The sequence below is a fragment of the Salarias fasciatus genome, chromosome 2 (genome assembly GCF_902148845.1).
Source record: "Salarias fasciatus chromosome 2, fSalaFa1.1, whole genome shotgun sequence".
In the NCBI taxonomy this organism is placed as follows: domain Eukaryota; kingdom Metazoa; phylum Chordata; class Actinopteri; order Blenniiformes; family Blenniidae; genus Salarias; species Salarias fasciatus.
The window spans coordinates 24,836,582-24,855,235 of record NC_043746.1 but is presented as its reverse complement, the minus strand read 5'-3'; the positions used below and the strand labels follow the sequence as shown (position 1 = coordinate 24,855,235).

The following is an 18,654-nucleotide window of genomic DNA, read 5'->3' as shown; positions in this document are numbered from 1 at the left end:
CAGCTACAGGCGGAAGAAGAAGTAGTTCCATCAAGCAAACGCAGAAAAAACTCTGGTAAGTTATGTAGTAAGTTTCTTTTTTAATAGAAAAAGAAAATAGAAAAATAGAAAAAGCACACCTCTTCAAAAACATTTATCTTGCCTGTAAACCTTGATTAAATCAGGAGAATTGATCCGATAACATTAGCGTTGGACTAGTTTCTTCGGATCAATCCGCACACGTCTCCAGCAACATAAACAAATATTACAGTGAAGAAGTGAAGAGCTTGATTGTGTGTTAAAATACATTATTCTGGAAGACTGTAACATTCATCAGATGTGATTGCTGTTTAAAGGGGACTTGATGTCTTGAACAGGTTTCTTGAACTATCAGGTGAGCTGATTGAAAAACGTGGAGAAAAATGCTGAAAATGTCACCAAAAGACAAATCTTTTACATTATTGTTCGATATATTCCACTAATGGCATCATTAATGCTGGTAGAGTGCAATATATTTGTCAGTTAAAGGTGCTGTCGGCAGGATTCGGCATCTCCGCCATCTTGCTTAGGTTTACCCCGCAAGTTAAGCCCCTCCCACAAGAACGTGCGACGAACGCCCCTCGACCAATCACGGTTAGAGCGTCAGGGGCTCTTCTGATTGGTCAAAGATACCTGGAGCTGTCGAGATTCCTTTTCAGCTCAGAACAGAGACAGATGGAAACGCTGCGCCTTCGCGGTAGTGCAATTATGCTACACTCCTAAAGGATTATCAATAGATACTCTAACATTTAATCCAAAGAAAACACAGAAAAATTAGCATTGACTAGCAAAATCCTGCCTACAGCACCTTTAAGTTTCCAATTTGGAGCATTAATTTGCCTCTTCTTATGCTCAAGGACTGGATCAGAGAACACTTTGGAGTCAGAAGGAGGAGAATTGGAAAGATGAAATATTCTGGAGATCTGCTTGGAAACATGAGTCCTGAGAACCTTTGGACAGCTGGAACACAAAGGACCAGCAAGAAACTCAGAGTTGCATTATGGCGTCAAAAAGTAGGACCCGCTATTTTATTCTTCTCATGTTTGGTTGCGTTAATGCACCCAGCCTTGAGGTGAATTTTATTTATTTATTTCTGCTGGTATTCTATAATGTCAGCACATACAAAGTGTAAGTGATTTCACACACGAGTGTGCACATCTTGGGTTTTCTATTTGGTGTTGAACCAGCAAGAAAGTAGCTCAGTGCTGCTGTGCGACTCCAAAAGGGAGGACTTTATTACTTTATTCCTCTCATGTTTGGTTGTGTTAATGCGACCAGCCTTGAGGTGCAGGTATTTTTGTTTCCCTATAATGTTTACATACAATTGTGCATACAATAGTATGTGCAAGTGATTTCATGCATGAGTGTGCACACCCCGGGTTATCTGAGTGATGTTGGAGAGAAATCTTTTGTCATCAGACTTGGGAAATATCTGTGGTCAAGCTGCTGTGGTTATGATAATTTACCAGTGTGAGAGGCTGCGCTGCAAGAATATGAATATGGGTAGATAATTACAATTTTTCAGCAAATTTAAAAAATGCTTGATATTGGTATTTCTTTTCTATATATATATATATATATATATATATATATATATATATATATATATATATACATACATACACACACACACACACACACACACACACACACATACACACATATATATATATATCTTCCTGTTGGATTATTTGTGATGGCTGTTGATGCATGTTTCTGTTATGTTCCATTTCTTGGATTAGCCATCACATATATCTTGGGATTCTGTAGCTGCATCTGTGTACGTGCTTGATACATTGTTGCATTCAAGGTTTGTAATTATGAGTTTCTGGCATGTAAAAAAAAAAAAAAAAAAAAAAGTTTATATTACCATTTTAGCCAAAAATATACTGAGATGAAGAGGGGCCGTATCATCCAGCCCAAGCTGTGAAGTCAGAACCTTGTCATTGAAGTTCGATTGTTGTGAATGATGTTCGAATGACTGTCAAAAACGATGGAATGTTGTGATGAACGTCACTGAGATAGAGATGTGAATGAAGACCCAAAAACCACAGTCACTACAATCAGAATGAAATCAGGACGTTGTGACTGAAGACATGCTGTAAATAAATTCATGTCACTCATCAAGTTGGGGGAGGGGTTTGATGGCGTTTGACGTCAGTTTGAGTAAATTTCAGCTTGACTTATAACTGCAGAGAGGAAAAAACACCCGACAGATTACTCGAATGGAAGGAAAAATGCTAATCAGTCTTAATGTCATGAGTGATTTTTGGCAGCAGAGCAACCTCCACCTTTTCTGATCAAGATCCTCAAACCCAGCAGCAGCCTGCGATCAGCCCGGAACTCTGTGTTCTGACCCTGTTTCCTCCCACGCGCTCCGCTGTGCGTACAGCGATCCATAGCGTCCGTCCCAGCTTTTCCCGCTCTCTGCCGCGTTTCCAGCGGAATCCCCGCTCGCTGTAGAGGGTGCCGCGTTCAAGTCTCTCGCTCATTAATCTGCTGACCTGGAATGATTATCCACATGATGTGCTGCTCTGCTCTTCCTCCCTGCACTCGCCCTGCTTCCTGCTCCACGGCATGAAGCCTCCACGCGCCGGGAACCTGACATTTAAACTTTAATGCCGGTCGGGGTTAAATTTGGCCTTCGGTGCAGGCCAGACATGTGCGAAGCGTGGACCGCCTAATGTGACACGGCGTCGGGACCGAAGCACAAAGGTACGAGTCCTCGTCGTCACTCCAGTTATCAGCGTCTGTCCCACAGGTCACCGCAGGACGGTGGTGTAGTTTGAAAAGTGGATTTTATATATTCTTGTCTGTGTCCAGCAGGAAGTCTTGTCCCAATAAAGCATCATTGTAAACGGGACAATCATCATGAATAATTATGTCACACTACACCACAGGGTGGCGCTGCAGCAAGCATCAATATTCAATAAAGCTGTATTTATTAACAGGAAGGTGATACTTGCTTCCCCGGTTCTAGATGTACTACGAGGTCTGAAACTGGGGCTGAAACCAGGTTTGAACTGTTGTCTGAACCCAGATCTCACACCAAGCCTGAAACTTAAAGTTTGAAACCCGGAGTTTAACCTCCAGTCCAGACTGTCTCTGTGTGTCCCAACAGAATCGGGGCGTCTCAACACTTCACAGAAGCTGTAAATAATTCAGCTGCGTCAAACTGCAGATGTGTGTGAGTCTGTCAGAGTGAATCAGAGCAGCACAGACGCGTCGGTGTCGCCTGTCGGCTGCTGGATCCTTCCAGAAGGATCGCAGTGGACACAGTTCAGGGGTGAGAAATAATCTCATTAATCCTCCTTTATTTGCTCGTCGGCCGGAGACCTGCAGGTGAAGAGCAGCCGAGGAGGATCCAGGTCGACCTTTGAGGCTGTTAAAGATCAGTGTTTTCACTAATCCAGCAGCTTCCCACGCTGCAACGGGAGCGGGAGGTCAGAGCGTCCATGCAGCCGACAGGGAGCCGCATAAATATGCATGTTGGCTTCAGATGTGAGCGCTAATGTGCTAATTTGTCTCCTGTGTGTTTGAATTAAAGAGAGGAGAGTCCTCCGTCTGAAAGCGGAGAGGTCGTTTGAATAAGAGCGGAGTCGCACCAGGACACGGCGAGAGGCCCTCGGATAAATCCCTGTCACTCCCCCCCCCCCCCTTAATGAAGTCCCCCATCGCCTCCTAATCGCCCTCCCATTCATTCATCTGCCCTCAGTCTGAGAGCTGATCCAGATCAAGGCTTTCAACAGGTAGGTACGCCACGGCTCCACAAAACATGACACCAGTCACGGCCCAGCAGCTGATTCCAGCTGATCGATCAGGGAATCCAGTCTTCCAGTCCAGAGGTTTCTGCAAAACATCTGGACTTCCCATAAAATATGAAGCTCAGTTCTTGTCCTGCCAGGTTGCTCGCATTCACACCCCATTTCTCTAACAACCTTTCAAGTGGAAACACATTGCGTTTGTCTTTTGGCTTCAAGCTTAAACAACAACGCGTTGAAAACGACGTCTGTTTACGCAGAAATGGAAAAAAAATGCTCAAAACAATGGAGTCAGCATGTCGGGCCACTAGTGGGCGCTGTTTTGACGTCAAAAATCACCAGAGAACAGCAGGCTGGAAACGTGGAAGCTTCTTTAAACTGCAGTTCTTCGTTGTTTTGGTCAGCTCGGTGTCTGGATGTCTCCACACATGATCCAGATCAGTGAATTCACACTTGGTGTGTAAACGTCACAGTCGTTATGGAGGAGTCCTCCTCATGATTTACTTCCACTGCAGTTCACATGTGCAGCATTAATGTTCAGTTTTCCCCAAGATGGAGTCGTAGTGTTTTCAAAAGTTCCAAATTGGAAGCTTCTTAAAAAAAAAAAAAAAAACTCCGACAACCTTTTTTTTGGGAGTGTGTGTGTGTGTGTGTGTGTGTGTGTGTGTGTGTGTGTGTGTGTGTGTGTGTGTGTGTGTGTGTGTGTGTGTGTGTCTCTCGGTGGGGTGAGGCTGGGTGAAGAACTCAATCCTTCAGGACACGTCTTTAAAAGTCCCTGTGTTTTCCCAAAAGGCCGAGCGAGGTGTGAGCAGCTGCGTCGCAGTGAAGGATCATGGGACTTTCTGCACGTTACCTCCACACACCTGAGAGGCGCTTCGCTTTCTGTGTTATTCACCTTCATACACTTTTACTTCACATTTTTTGTTTTGTCTGCAGAAGAGGTGGAATGAAAGCTTCTGCCCCGTTTTCCAGTCTAACTTTTAATATCTGTCAAGTTCTCACCAGATGATTTACTTGTGACTCATATATGCACAGAAAGCTCGATGCGTTTTCTGCTTCTTATTGGTTTTCTGAGATATAAAGACAGTTATAGTAAGACGTAAGCAAAGAAAAGAATAAAAGAAGTTGAAATCAGCCTGTAAAATAAGAAACATATTCAGGAAAAAAAGTCCCAATAGGTTTAACCATTAATTTAATATTTTAATTAAAATTTATGACATTAATACAATTAAAGTTTATTTAATGAATAATTCTACTTAAACTGAATTACTGGTACAAACTTAAAAAAAAAAAGAAATTACTTTGATAATAATGATAATAATGATAATAATTAATGGGGATATTTGGTGCTGCTGCAGTGGCGCAGTGCAGCCAGCAGGGGGAGATGCCTCTCTGTGCATTTTTACACCCAAAAAGCAGTTTCCTGGGGGTAATGGGGGCAAAGCCCCATATATCCCTCCTGTATCCACTGAGAAGGACACTCTCCCCATCCACTCTAAACTTGCACTGCATACCATTAAATGTAATCAGATTACAATAACATGCCAGGGTGACGAGATTACAAACAGGTTCACTTTGATTGAAGTCAGTTCTTTAAACCCATTGAGTGGATTCGGGAAACTGGATCAGTTTACAGTAAATGTTGAGAGGACTTTGGCGTCGGCATGAGCTTTTTTAAACGTTTCATTTTCTCCACCTGATGCTGACGTTTCCAGTCTCTCAGCAGGTTGTCAACCGTTCTGCTGTAAAACGTGGGCGCTGTGAAACGGTTAGCAGTGGAATTAGCATGTTTTTTCACGGTTAGCGGCTATGGGCCTGCGGTCTCCGAGCCGCGATGGAGGCCGGCGGCCCACGTTAGATGCTGGTTAGACGCGGCGGTCAGGGAGGTTAATTAAAGACGGGCTCTCCGCCTCTCAGACTTCACAGCAGAGCGGTCGGCTTTAATGGAGATCCTCTGCTTCTGCTAATGACTCATTACCCTCAGGCTGCTTTTTTTTTTTTTTTCCAACTATTGTACTGGAAATAAAAGGTAAAGACCCTAAGAGCTGAATTCTACTCTTTTCACCGACTCCGCCAAATTACGTGCTTGTAATGCAAATACCTGAAGTGGCGACCGCAGTCCTGGAGTGGAGAGCTCTCCTAATCTGGCTCGGAGCTCCACATCGACGCTGCAGCGCGCCACTCAGCCTGGCTCTCAGAGAAGTTCAACACGTGCTCCGTCTCATCCACATCCAGCGAGCAGGAAATGCAGATTAGAGCAAGTTCTGCTGAAATCTGCTTTTTGGCGACAAAGTCTGAGAGGAGTTTAACCACGACTAGAAGGAAAGACCAAGATACGATGGATTCATACCTGCGCAACGACGCCACCAAAAAGTCAAAACGTCGCTACGTGATTTACTCTCCACTGCTTCAAATAAAAAAATGAACCCAACATTAAATATTATAGAATGCAATATTTCCTTAAGTCATTTTTGTGAATGAAAACTGCAAGAGATTTTATTGTAGCATTTGTTTTGGGGAGTTTTTTTTTTGTTTGGGCGCAGTGTTTCATGATGTAGTCCGCTGTCTCGCTCAGTCCAACCCATTTCATCAATGAGATTAACACTAAGTACATGACACTGCTCTAGATGACTCTGGCGTAGTCTTTATCGCACTACACCACGAGTCAGCAGCAACATGTGGCGCTTTAGCTCCTCTATCGGCTCTCTAGAGCTTCCTGAAAACATTATGCAGAAACATTTTCATCCTGTTATAACCTTTGTTTTTAAATTTCATTTGCATACCAGCTGTATTTTCAAAAGGTTTCTCGAGACTAAATTAAATAAAATAGTGGAATAATAAAAAAAGAATGGAGCAAAAACAGATCAAATGTTCAAAATGGCTGAAACAACCATGCTAGCTGAATCAGCTGAAGTAGGACGAAAAGGCTAAAACCGCATAAAATGGCAACAGGAGCTGAAACAGCAAAACTAATTCTAAATCATAGTCCTGAAATCTCATGAATGTACAAAAAAGGCTTTTTAAACCGTGTGATCTTCTAAGATTAAACGTGTTTTGGAGGACAGTGACAAAAATGTCTTTAGATGGAGAAAAGGTTGCAGAACTTCTGCACCACAGTGAATTCAGCTCTCAGATGACAGACGGAGAATTCTGTGCTTTGATTGACATGACTGAGCTGAGCAGCTCCGTCATCCTCAGGATCCTACCGTGCGCGCGCAGACACACACACACACACACACACACACACACACACACACACACACACACACACAGATGTTTGTGTGGCGCCAGATGTGGGTCAGACCAGAGCCCGCGGTGCTCTAACCCCTGATGTGGGGGAGAAAGAAACCAGAGAGAGAGAGAGATGAGGTGAGGGGAGTTTGTGTCTGGTTGGACTGAAAGTGAACCTGCAGCCTCAGTTTTAATCCACCTTTCAACCTGCTGCAGGATTACAGCACCGAGATTATTTGGTTATTTATTCCAGAGGTTCCTTCACTGCTCTGTCTCTCTGGTTAAAGTGGAACAACATAATAAGCACAAACCAACATGTGATGTGATTAAACCGACTTCTGTTCTTCTAAATGTGAAACCACCTCCTCTGCGATCAGGAAGGCTGGAAAACTACTCAAAATCCACTGCTGTCTAATTATTAGATTTCAGAGGAAATGTCAGAATTCAGATTTTTTTTTTAAATTTACAAATCAGTGGAAGCACATCTGAATTCAGTGAAAAAACTGAGAATTCTGAAGTGTACAAGTCATAATTCACAAAAAATATATCAGAATTCAACAAAAAATGTCTGAATTTAAAGAAAAAAAAGTCAGATTACAATGTCAGAATGTGCTCTTGTTGTTTCAGAGAATTAAAAACATTTCCGTAGCTAATTGTACACCCTTTGAACTCAATTCCCTTCTTTCGATTGGCAATATCCAGTCAGCTCTGCAATCCTGCACAACGCCACCGTGCACTGAACATGGAAATGTTTTCATTTCTAACTGTGCCTCAGTTCACAGAAATACATTCAAATTAAATGTAGTCACCCTAAAAAAAACATGAGACGGACGAAACACACCGAGATCTGACTCATCAGGGAAGGAAAGAGCCTGCGATATGTCAAAGCCATCCTCTGAGGGAAAACTCAATCTGTCACTTTCACTAAACCCACTCAAAACAGAGAAATTAGATCCGTCAGCACTTTTTGGACGCGACGTCTTCAGGCCGTCGGCAGCAGACAGAAAACCGGCGCCGGGTGCATGGATGGGACTGACTAACGTGTCGGTAAATGTTCAGTTTCAGCTGCAGTTTGGAATCGTTCTCAAAGGGAGAGAATATCCTTTTCCACACGCTGCATGACTCAGTCACGCATACACACACACACCTTCACACACCGTCTCTGCTCCTTCTTTAATGATGAATATCCACAGGGAAACTTTAAGGAGAGGGGAGAAAGTTTCCGCTCTTGTTTGTTTTCTTCTCCGTGCTCCTCCGACACCGTGAATCCATTACGAGCCTTGTCTCTGTTTGCCCGCCGGCTCTGCCTTTAATCACGCTCAGCGCTACACCCATCAAACTTTGATACCTGCTGTTTGTGCCCGGCGATACAGAGCAACACACACCGCTAACATCACACGCAGATAACATCAAACACACAGCTAATATTTTGCTTGTCTCGTCTCATTTAGACAGACCTTCTACACTGTTTCTCCCAGTGTGTGTCTGTGTGTAGATATGCGAGTGTGTGTGTTTTTGTGTGTAAGACGTGATATTCTCTCAACGGGCAGATATGAACAGTTGAGGATCTGGTTGTCATTCGGACTTGTTTCACAGTGTATTGATCACTGAGCTCAGGCGGCAGACTTGATGGAGAAACAGGAAGTGAAACACGTGGATGAGTGTGATGCTGGTCGGTGTCGGGTGATGTCTGACCTTCATGTGTCGTCGCCTCCGTCTGAAGCGCAGCAGCTCCTTGTGCTGGCGGGCAATGAAGTTGACGGCAGCGTACTCCAGCAGGGCCGAGAAGACGAACAGCAGACACACGGCCATCCAGATATCGATAGCTTTTACGTAGGACACCTGCGGGGCGGCGATAGAGAGCAGGAAGGCATCAGATCACTGCTTACTGAAGACCAATCAGAATGTCAGTCTGGATCAAACCCCTTTCACACTGGCCAAAAAACCCGTTTAAACCCGATAATAATCGGCTCCTCATGGCAGTGTGAAAGGGTTCACTCGGCATTAGACCCGGGGTTTTTCAACCCTGCAATCGACGCGAGTTTTTAGTGGGTCGGCTACTATCGCCTTTTAGTGGGAGGGGCGAAAGGGAGTGTGAAAGGCAGACGCGAGTCGACGCGGTAATTTACGTGATGACGTCGACGCAGCGCGGCTACGTTAGCGCGCTAGTTGTTGTTTCTGGACACATCGTGACATTTCCTTCGTCAAGATGACCCAGCATTGGCAAGACAGCGAGACCAGAGAGCTCCTCTGGATCCGCGGGGAAGAGGAGATTCGTCTACAGGTAACAGAGACTGTGTTCCGCTGCATTGTTTACTTTCGCTTTGCTCCGTCGCGCTGATGATGTCATCAACGTGGGACACTATCAGCGCGGGAAAACGCAGCGACACGGCTCACCAGCAGGTGGTTTAGACTCGGGTCTGCAGACAGTGTGAAAGGACACAAAAGGCGATTATTAGCGGGTCGAAAACACGGGTCAATCCGTTAGTTGCAGTGTGAAAGGGGTATCAGAAACTTAATGTATGACCAGTCCTGTTAGACCACTGTCTTCCAGCAGGTGGTACAGTGAGTAACTTTGCCTTTTTACCAGCATTCAATTCAAGAGCAAAAGAAGATTCTGACACCATGGCGAAGCAGGAATTAAATCACTGTGACTCACTGCTGCCACCTTTCACATGATTGCAATCAAATTCACCACCTTCACTAAAGTTTTACTATTTGTTTAAGTTACCTGCTCAACACCAAACCCTTTTAGCCTGGAGCTGCAAATGGTGCTGAAACTAAATGTAAAAACAGCAGGTTCAGTTGGGCAAGTTGGTAAATGAGTCGGTCGGTTTGCTGGTTCAGTTAGATCAGTGTGTTTTGTGGGTTGATGGGTTAATTGGTTTGTTGGTTCAGTTGTTTTAGTTGGTTTGATGGGTCAGTTTGGTCAGTTGGTTTGATGGTTCAGTTGGTTTGGTGGTCATTCAGGCAGACAGAGGAACATGGACATGATTCTCCCATTTGAAGCCATCATTTGAAGAACCACTGGAGGAGAACAACCTTCCGCTGACCCTTTCAGGAATGACAGTAACGTCTCTTCACTGGAGAGAAAAAAACTCAGAAAACAGACAAACTGGGGACTGTAAAGGACGGAAATGCCAGAAAGTTTGATTTAAGCTAATTTAAAAAAAAAGAACAATAATTTATTGTCATGTTTGTGTTGATGATGAATAAAGAGACAAACTGATCTGCGTGTGAGCAGAACAGTGACTGGTAATTAACTTACCTGATACATCAAAGCAAAGAACTAAAATAAATGTTCAGTGTTGTGGTTGATTCCATTTGAATTCTACTGAATCACATCTGTCACAGTCAAATAAAACGGATCTCAATCCTGACTTCACATGACAGAGAGCAGCAGGGTGAGCATGTGAAGGTGTGTGTGTTATGTCACACACAGACACACACAGGTGTGTGTGTGCGCATGTGTCTAAGCTCAGCTGTACTGTGTGATCATCATAGTGACAGCTGAACTGCAGAGGAGTCACGGTTCACTTGTTCAATTTTTAGAGCGCATGAAGAACCTAGTGTGTGCGTGTGTGTGTGTGTGTGTGTGTGTGTGTGTGTGTGTGTGTGTGTGTGTGTGTGTTGGGGATTACAGCTTCCATGAACATGTTTATAAAATCCTTCCTGCTCACGCAAATGCAACCTTTTTTTCTTTGACTCTAATCTGAAAATCCAAACCAGGAAAATTTCCTTCTTAGAATGTAAAACTTGTTCTTTCACTTCTCCCGTCTCTTCTTGGTTAAAACCTCTCATCATCTTCAGTTTTTATAGAAAATTACATTTTCCATCACTTACTTTATCTGCTGTTTATCCTCATTCATTCCTCCTAATTAATCTGCAGGTTTTTAAGTGTAAAACAAAGTGACAGGAGGTCATTAGTTGTCGTCAGACTTCTCGTGTTCTTTCTCTCTTCGTGTTCGACCTCGCTGATTTCCTATGGGTGGCTAAACATGAGGCTCACTGGCCAAGAAAAGGCCTGCAAGAAGATTGCATTTAGTCTGCAGTAGCCTACGATGAGAAAAAAAATGTTTAAAAACGGCATTCATGCAGTTTCCATAAAATTGCAGTACATAAGGAAATGCTGAGACCTCAAACTAAATGTCAGATTGGAAAAAGATGCATTAGCATCAACGTCAAAACATGAAAAAAGTTGAGAACCGAAAGGGTTTGATCAATATTAACCTGAAAAGAAACATCCAACATTGTTGAAATGATCTGGCTGTTATTATTTTTCTTAACAAGTTTTTGTAAAACTACAGTAAACGTGATTAATTTTTGTTTTTCATTTTTTTAAATATATTTTTTGCATTGCAACAATAACTTTGAGTTGTTGGTTAAACCAGTCTTAAACCAATTGTAGTTTAATATTAAAAGGTCATTATTGAGAGTTAATCCCAACTCTTAACCATACTTTAACTTGCCCTATACAAGACTTTAAACCCATTTTAAACCAGAAAAACACCAGTGTTAATTCAGACAAAATCCGTTTTTGAACGATCTTCAAAAACTCTCTAATTAGCTGGAATCTGACGGTAACCCGTTAAACTGGTCACTGACCTTAAATTTCACGTTTGTTTTTGTATTAATAGAAATAAAAACAACTTCAAACAGGTTATTTGTTCGACGACACACATATTGTCGACACTTTGCTGGCCACAGAGGGCGCCGCTGAGCGGAGCGTCTGATTGGTCCTCACCTTGGGCAGTGAGGCTCTGGACCCGGAGCTCTGGGTGGTCATGGTGAGCACGGTGGTGATCCCCAGGCCCACGCGGGCGGGCGCGGCGTCCATGTTGATCCAGAAGGAGACCCAGGACAGGATGACGATGAGCAGCGAGGGGATGTACATCTGGATCAGGTAGTAGCCCATCTGGCGCTCCAGGTGGAAGCGGGCCTCGATGCAGGTGAATTTACCTGCGGGGGGCAGCAGAGAGTCACTTACAGAGAGGGGGGAGGGTTATGCTGTGCAGTGGACAAGTTACACTGCAGTGCAGCGGATGTTTATGTTGCATTGGCAGTGCAGTTGAGCTGTGTTTGTGTTGGTGTGCGGTGGATGTGCTCATGTTGCAGTGCTGTGTGTTAATGTCACAGAGCAGCGGACAGGTTCCCATTGCAGTGCAGTGGATGTGTTTGTTTGTGTGCTTTGAATCCATTTTTGTTGCAAAGTTGTTGACTTATTTACATTGTAGTGGGGTGGATGTGTTAGGTTTTCATGCAGTGGACATGGCTGCATTGCTACGCTGTGTTTGTGTTGCAGTGCAGTGGTTGTGTTCGGTTGCACGCTGAAGTGGATGTGTTTCCATTGCAGTGCGGTGGACTTGTTCAAGGAGCAGTGTCATAGAGTTGTTTACGTCACGGCGCTGTGCAGTGAACATGCTAATGTTGCAGCGCAGTGGATGCATTTGTGTTGCAGTGCAGTGGCAACAGGAAGAAAACTGTCCCTCCTTCTCCGTAATGTAATGAGAGCGCACACTGGGACTCATAATAAAGCAGCAGCGAGGAGGAGAGCACCAGGGACGTCCATTTAATCAGAGACGATCAATGCAGGGCAGCCTCATCAATTACAGCTAACCCGGACAGACTGGGGGGGGGAGAGGACAGGAGGAGGAGAGGTGGGGGGGGTGAGGTTGAACTTGATTTATCGCTGTGATACAGTTCAGAGCCTTTCCGTGCTGTCCGTATTTTCCATCTGATAAGAAGATTGAAATTATTTGGCCAGGATCACATCTCAGCGTGTGTGTTGGTGTTCCGCAGTCACACAGCTGGAAAGATGTACATTTACCATATGTTTTCACACAAAGTGCCGCTCATCAGTGTGCATGCATCTCACGTTCCTCATGTCTCCGGGTGTGTTGTGTGTTTCTGTGCAGGTTTTAGAATGTGATGTTTCAGGAGTTTTCTGCAGCGTTGCCTGTTAACTCCTCTGTGAGCTCCTTGACAAATAAGATAAGAATCACACAGTGCTGCAGAGCTGGGGGGTTTGAGGTCGACCCCGCAGCATCAAATGATGGTTTAAACCCTTAAATGTATTATTTCAAATGTGTTTTTATCAGATCCATTCATTCTCCTGTTTCAATTATCCTTTTTCTCTTGTTTTTGTTTTTTTGATTCCCTTTTTTGTTTCTATAGATGATGATTTTACCACGTGATCATACGATTTTACCAGCTGGTAAATTAAATCCAATAAAGAAGATAAAATGAGAGCTACAAATTTGAGAGCTGTTTGTGACAGAGTGTTGTAAAGCTGAACTGAGAAATTAAAAATGTAGCCATGGTTGAGTTTTTCAGACTTTCAGGAGAGATTTCTTTTACAGTTTGAACCAAACGGAATAATAACGACATTGAGTTAAACGGGGGAATAATTTTAAAGTGGATTACTGTCAGTCTGGCATGGAGGCACTGCTGCATGTTGGCACCCAGGTGTTTATTTGGGTCCAGGTGAGGGGGGGGCGGAGTTAGCACGATACCGTAAGTGTCTGTGTGTGTGTCTCTGTGTGTGTTGACTCATACATGCTCTGAACGTATCATCTGGATAACAGAAGCTCCTGCAATGCAGTAGAAACCGTGATTAGTATTGCAAACCAGGCAGTTTCCGTGCGCGCGCGCGCGTGTGTGTGTGTGTGTACGTGTGTGAGAGAGAGAATGGGGGGGGGGGGTGAAAAGAAAACAGTGACATTCAGGGTGATGGAGACAAAGCTGCCTCTCTCGGAGTCACAAAGGACCGCAGCTAATAAATCTGATGAAAGACGACACCTTAATCCACTGCTAATGCAGCCAGGCGTGCGCACGCCAACACACACGCTGGCACACACAACCCTGAGCCGTGTGCATGTTGTCACACACACACACGTGTGGCACAGAGGAGCAGCAGGGCAGGAAGAGGCAGAACATGGAGAATGATAATGAGTAGGGGGGCGTCGACCTTGATCCAAAGGAAAGACGAAGGTTCGGATCGCCGAGGTCAAAGGTTACTAACTTTTCACCACCGGAATGAATAAAAGATTGTATTTGAATGACTCAGTGACAAATAATGTATTTTTTCTGATTTTATGTGACAGCTGACTCCGTACTTTGAGTTTGAATTCAACAGGAAACTGACAGTGAAAAGAATTTAGCTGGAGGTGAATAAAGCAAACGGAGTGTCTGATGTTTCTCCGTCACTCAGAAACGTTTCATTTATTAAAGACTTTGACCGAGTCGCCGATCCGCCGTTTAAATCAGTGAAAAATGTGAAAAAGGTTTTAACTGTGTGTCACAATTCAACAAAGTTTTTTCATTTTTCAGACGGGAACGATATGAAGTTTGTGTGTGTGTGTGCATTTCCGTGTGTGTGTGTGTGGCAGAATTGTATATTTGTGTGTGGTTTGTGTGTTTGTGTGTGTCAAGGCTCTTCCTCTGGTGGATCGTTTGTCTCTCTGATGGTGACAGCAGATGTCGGGTTCAATGTGAGTGATGTCTCTGAGACGCGCGCGCGCACACACACACACACACACACACACACACACACACACACACACACACACACACACACACACACACACACACACACACACACACACACACACCACACTAATCTCTATTTTTTTAATTGTGCTTTGTTTATTCAGCTCTGCATGCTTCATCTTTATAATTTCTTTGTTGTTCATCTGTTAGCAGGCGACTAATGCAGCAGGGAAAAAGTTTAATTCATCTCCTGAAAGCTACAACTTTCTCTTCACTCAAACACGGGAAGAAAATGAAATGTGGGTTTACACACCGGCTGCAGATTTCCATATTTCGTGGAAGAAGTGAGTCAAACATTTTCCCGCCTCCTCCTCTCCAGTCTGAATTTAGATCCTCTCCCTCGCTTGTTTCAGAGATCTCTTCCTCCCACCTCACGCTCTCCCTCTCAAACCTCCAAAAACTTTTGAAAGTGGACAAAATCCTAAAACTGGGGAGCAACATTACTGACAGCTACTCAAACTTAGTAGTAAATTACTTGATGATGACGATGATGATGATGATGGTCGTGGAGATGACGGTGATGATGAAGATGGGGGTGGTGATGATGGTGATGAAGAGGTCCACCTGTGTTGTAGTGCTTGGTGCAGTAGCGCAGGTCCTTCTCCTCTTTGAGGATGAACTGAGGTAACGTCAGGCCGTCGGCCACCTGCACGGCTCCTTTCTCGTCCCACTCGAAGATCAGGTCGTTCATGGTGTATCCGACTGGAGAAGGGGGGGGGCAGGAGGAGAGCCATGTCATCACACTCACTCTTTGGTGTGACCTCTCACCCCCTGGTGGAATCTCTCATACACTGATTCAACGTCCGAACTTTGGCTCCTTGATTTGACTTCGGACTGCTGATGTGACCTTTGACCCCTCTACTCTGAACCTGATGTAACCTCTGAAGTCCTTGACATGTCTTCTGAACTCCACAGTGTCATCTCTGACCCCAAAACATCATGCTTGACATATTTCCTTCATGTGACCTCTGACCCCCCTGCTTTGACCTCTACCCTCTGAGCTGTCTGGGACTTCTGACCCCTCGCTTCGAATTCTAACCTTTGTCCTCTCAGTAGGACATTTAACCCTCTGACCTCTGAACGTGAACTCTGACCCATTGATGGAAACTCTGAAGTAACCACTAACTCTTCGCCCTGGGTGCGACCTCCGCCCTTTAACCCCCCCGCAGCGTGTGAGTGACTCACAGCTCTCCAGCTGCATGATGCAGGTCTGCACGTCCATCGGGAAGTTCTTCAGATCCATCGGACAAGCCAGGACGAGAGTGATTCTACACACACACACACACACACACACACACACACACACACACACACACACACACACAGATTAGATTTCTCGGCAGGTTTGCTGGCTGTGAAGCAGATGTGATGATCGGTGAGGTAAAACACCGCGTCTCATCGTGTTCTCCGGCTTTACGAAGCGCCGCTGCCGCTCTGCAGACGGCGAGCTGTCACCGCCGCCTCCTCCGCCAGGACGCCCGCTGCGGCCGGCCTGATGTAGCAGATAAACTGTGCTGCGTCGGCTCGCCGTCACGGAGCTCTGACAGGATGCTGAATGCGGATTACAGCCGCAGATGTCCCGCTCTCGCGGAGGAGAGTCTGACACCTCAAACGCTGACTGACTTCGGTGCGCGCAGCTTTTCCGTCTCGCGCACAAAACTCAACGTTTCAAACCGTGAGCGTGTGAGAGAGTCCGTCTGGATCCACTCAGAAATCCATTTATTTTAAATCCAGCTTCATGAAATCTCATTTAAAGCGGGATTTCAGTTTGTGTTGGGTCTATTTTCATGCATTATTACCAGTGTTTGGCATCCCTGATCCGAGAGGAGGAAGTAGAGATTTCTGCTTTTTCCCAGCATCCTGTTTATGGATACTTCAAGCTTCTGTAGTTCCTTAAAACCATTTTCTGCATGTGAAGCAAGAGTCCTGCTTTTTATTGATTTAACAGCTGCTTTCTAAGAAGTCTAGTCTGTTCCTTGTTGTGTTTCGGGATATTTAGTCTGTTAAGACCTCTTTTCAGGAGCACCAAGAGAACGTGGAAGAAATTCAAAGAGTGGCCGGTTTGATAGTAAAAACTGCTTTTACGATCTTTTTAAACACGTTCGAATACTTTTTCAAGAAGCTTTACTGGATTTGCCTTCATTTTTAGTTTCAGAAGGTTTGTAGACTCATCACTGGATGAAGCTGGATTGAAACCAGCTTAAACTGGATTAAAACTGTTTTTACAAACATGTGCATGCTGGATTTAACTGGGTTTAAAGTTAATCCTGCAAACAACTGCTGCGTTCACGCTGCTGTCTGCTTCCAGGTGTCCACGCAGTTAGTTTGAAGCAGACTGAGAGCTGCTTCCACACCTTCACTGACGGAGTCCGTGACACGGCACTCACAGCAGGGGGCAGTTTATTAAAAACACGCCTGACAAGAGCGGAACAAAGATCGCCATCTGAAATCCACTCTGGATGTTTTCCTGACTGACTTTTGCCTCCTCGGTGTGGAAGAGTGCAGAGTCATCATGTGTGGCAGGTGGAGGAGGTGTGCAGCAGCGGATCACAGGGCTTTTGAAAGTGGGAAATGATTTTCCATCCGTGTGGAGCAGAGCTGATTTGTCATGGAAAAAAAAAAAGTGCCGTTTCTGCAGAAGTCATGCTGGAGGCGTGCGGCTGACGGACGAGCCACTGAGGTCTGTGAGAGCTAAAGATCCATGGGATTTTCTCCCAGAATCTTTGTTACTGGTTTACAGCTTGGATAGATTGTGAAGATAGCACAGATAGCACGGAGAACATCAGAAGCATAAATTGCACAGAGGGCATAGATAATAGAAACCACATAATTGGCACAGATAGCACAGACAGTGTGTATGGTGCAGATACTGGAGATACCAAAAGAGCATAGCCAACACAGATCAGGTCTGATTATCAAGAAAAAAAAAAAAAAAAAAAAAACTCTACAAACATCATTTACCTGCAGAATGTGGAGAAATGGAACCTGCGCTACTTTTCAAGCTTTAAAGAAATCACCCAGTGGGCTGAATGGAAAAGCGACGGTATGCACATCTGACCACTCCCGTAAACACGACCGTGGGCTATTTATATACATGGAGAAAGTGTCACAGTGCTGATATAATCTGAGAAATACTGAGCTTCTCTCGCAGCACCCTCTTTTTGCTTGTGATCATTTCCCCTCTGTAATCTGTTCAAATAACAGAAAGAGGTGAGTTTTCTTCTAGAAAGCCTTCTTGTGTTTCCTAACCCTCCTCTCCCCTCCTCCTCCTTCTGGATGGTTTAATTTCCTGAAATGGAGTTGGTCGTCTGGGTGTCGTCGAGGTAAAAAATGAAAGCAGTGCAGGTTCATCCCCTCTCTGACCATATTTATCCTTCTCCACCTCTTCCTCCTCCTCCTCCTCCTCCTCCTCCTCCTATACACCAAGGTGAGAGCTGAGCTTGATAAGAGATCAGAGGCTGTGCAGGAATACGAACACTGAGAGTGGATTTCCATGGAGTCTTTTTCATCAGCCCCTGAGCCCAGGCAATAAAGGCGAGCGCGAGGAGGAAGAGGGCGAGGACGAGGAGGAGCCTCAAATAGCATGTGTACCCGACACAAAGGATGGAGAAAGGCGAAGAAGTGGAGAAAATAAAAACCTTCAGCTTAGATAGAATCACTTAACCGGCAGCGGTGGAGGATCTGTTTGTCCTCCATCAGCATCGCCGTCCAAACCTCCTGCTCCATCCTCTGATGCTGAACTTTAACACCATCACAGGGAAGACCTGTCTCCTGGTTTGGGCAGTTTAACAAATGAACCCCTACAGCTCCACACCATGAGATTCAACGATGAACCCGAACAGCTCCACCCACCGTATGCTGTAGAGCACGTTGCCGTTCTTGGAGATGCGCAGCAGCTTGTTGTCGGTGGTCACCTCGTGGAAGTTGGCGCCCTTCTCGTTGGCGAAGAACAAGTCAGGCTTCCAGATGGAGTCCAACATAGACGGGTCCAGATCCAAAGAGTCGTCGGGATACTCGCTGTAGGCCAACCGGGGGTCGTTCCACTGCTGCCTCAGGAAGATGTTCACTCTGTAGTCCTGCAGGATGAAGAGGAAGA

The 18,654-nt window shown here is 44.9% G+C and overlaps 1 protein-coding gene across 5 annotated transcripts in view; it reads right to left on the bottom strand.

Moving 5' to 3' along the window:
* glra1 (glycine receptor, alpha 1) overlaps positions 1-18,654 on the bottom strand; it is a 96,314-nt gene that overhangs the window by 5,365 nt on the left and 72,295 nt on the right. For all 5 annotated transcript variants that reach the window (XM_030101954.1, XM_030101970.1, XM_030101960.1 and 2 more), the window contains 5 exons: positions 18,411-18,634; positions 15,744-15,826; positions 15,123-15,260; positions 11,755-11,969; positions 8,706-8,852 (listed from right to left, as the gene is read on the bottom strand). In XM_030101954.1, coding sequence (XP_029957814.1) covers positions 8,706-8,852; positions 11,755-11,969; positions 15,123-15,260; positions 15,744-15,826; positions 18,411-18,634 — 807 coding nt within the window. The remainder of the gene's footprint in view (positions 1-8,705; positions 8,853-11,754; positions 11,970-15,122; positions 15,261-15,743; positions 15,827-18,410; positions 18,635-18,654) is intronic.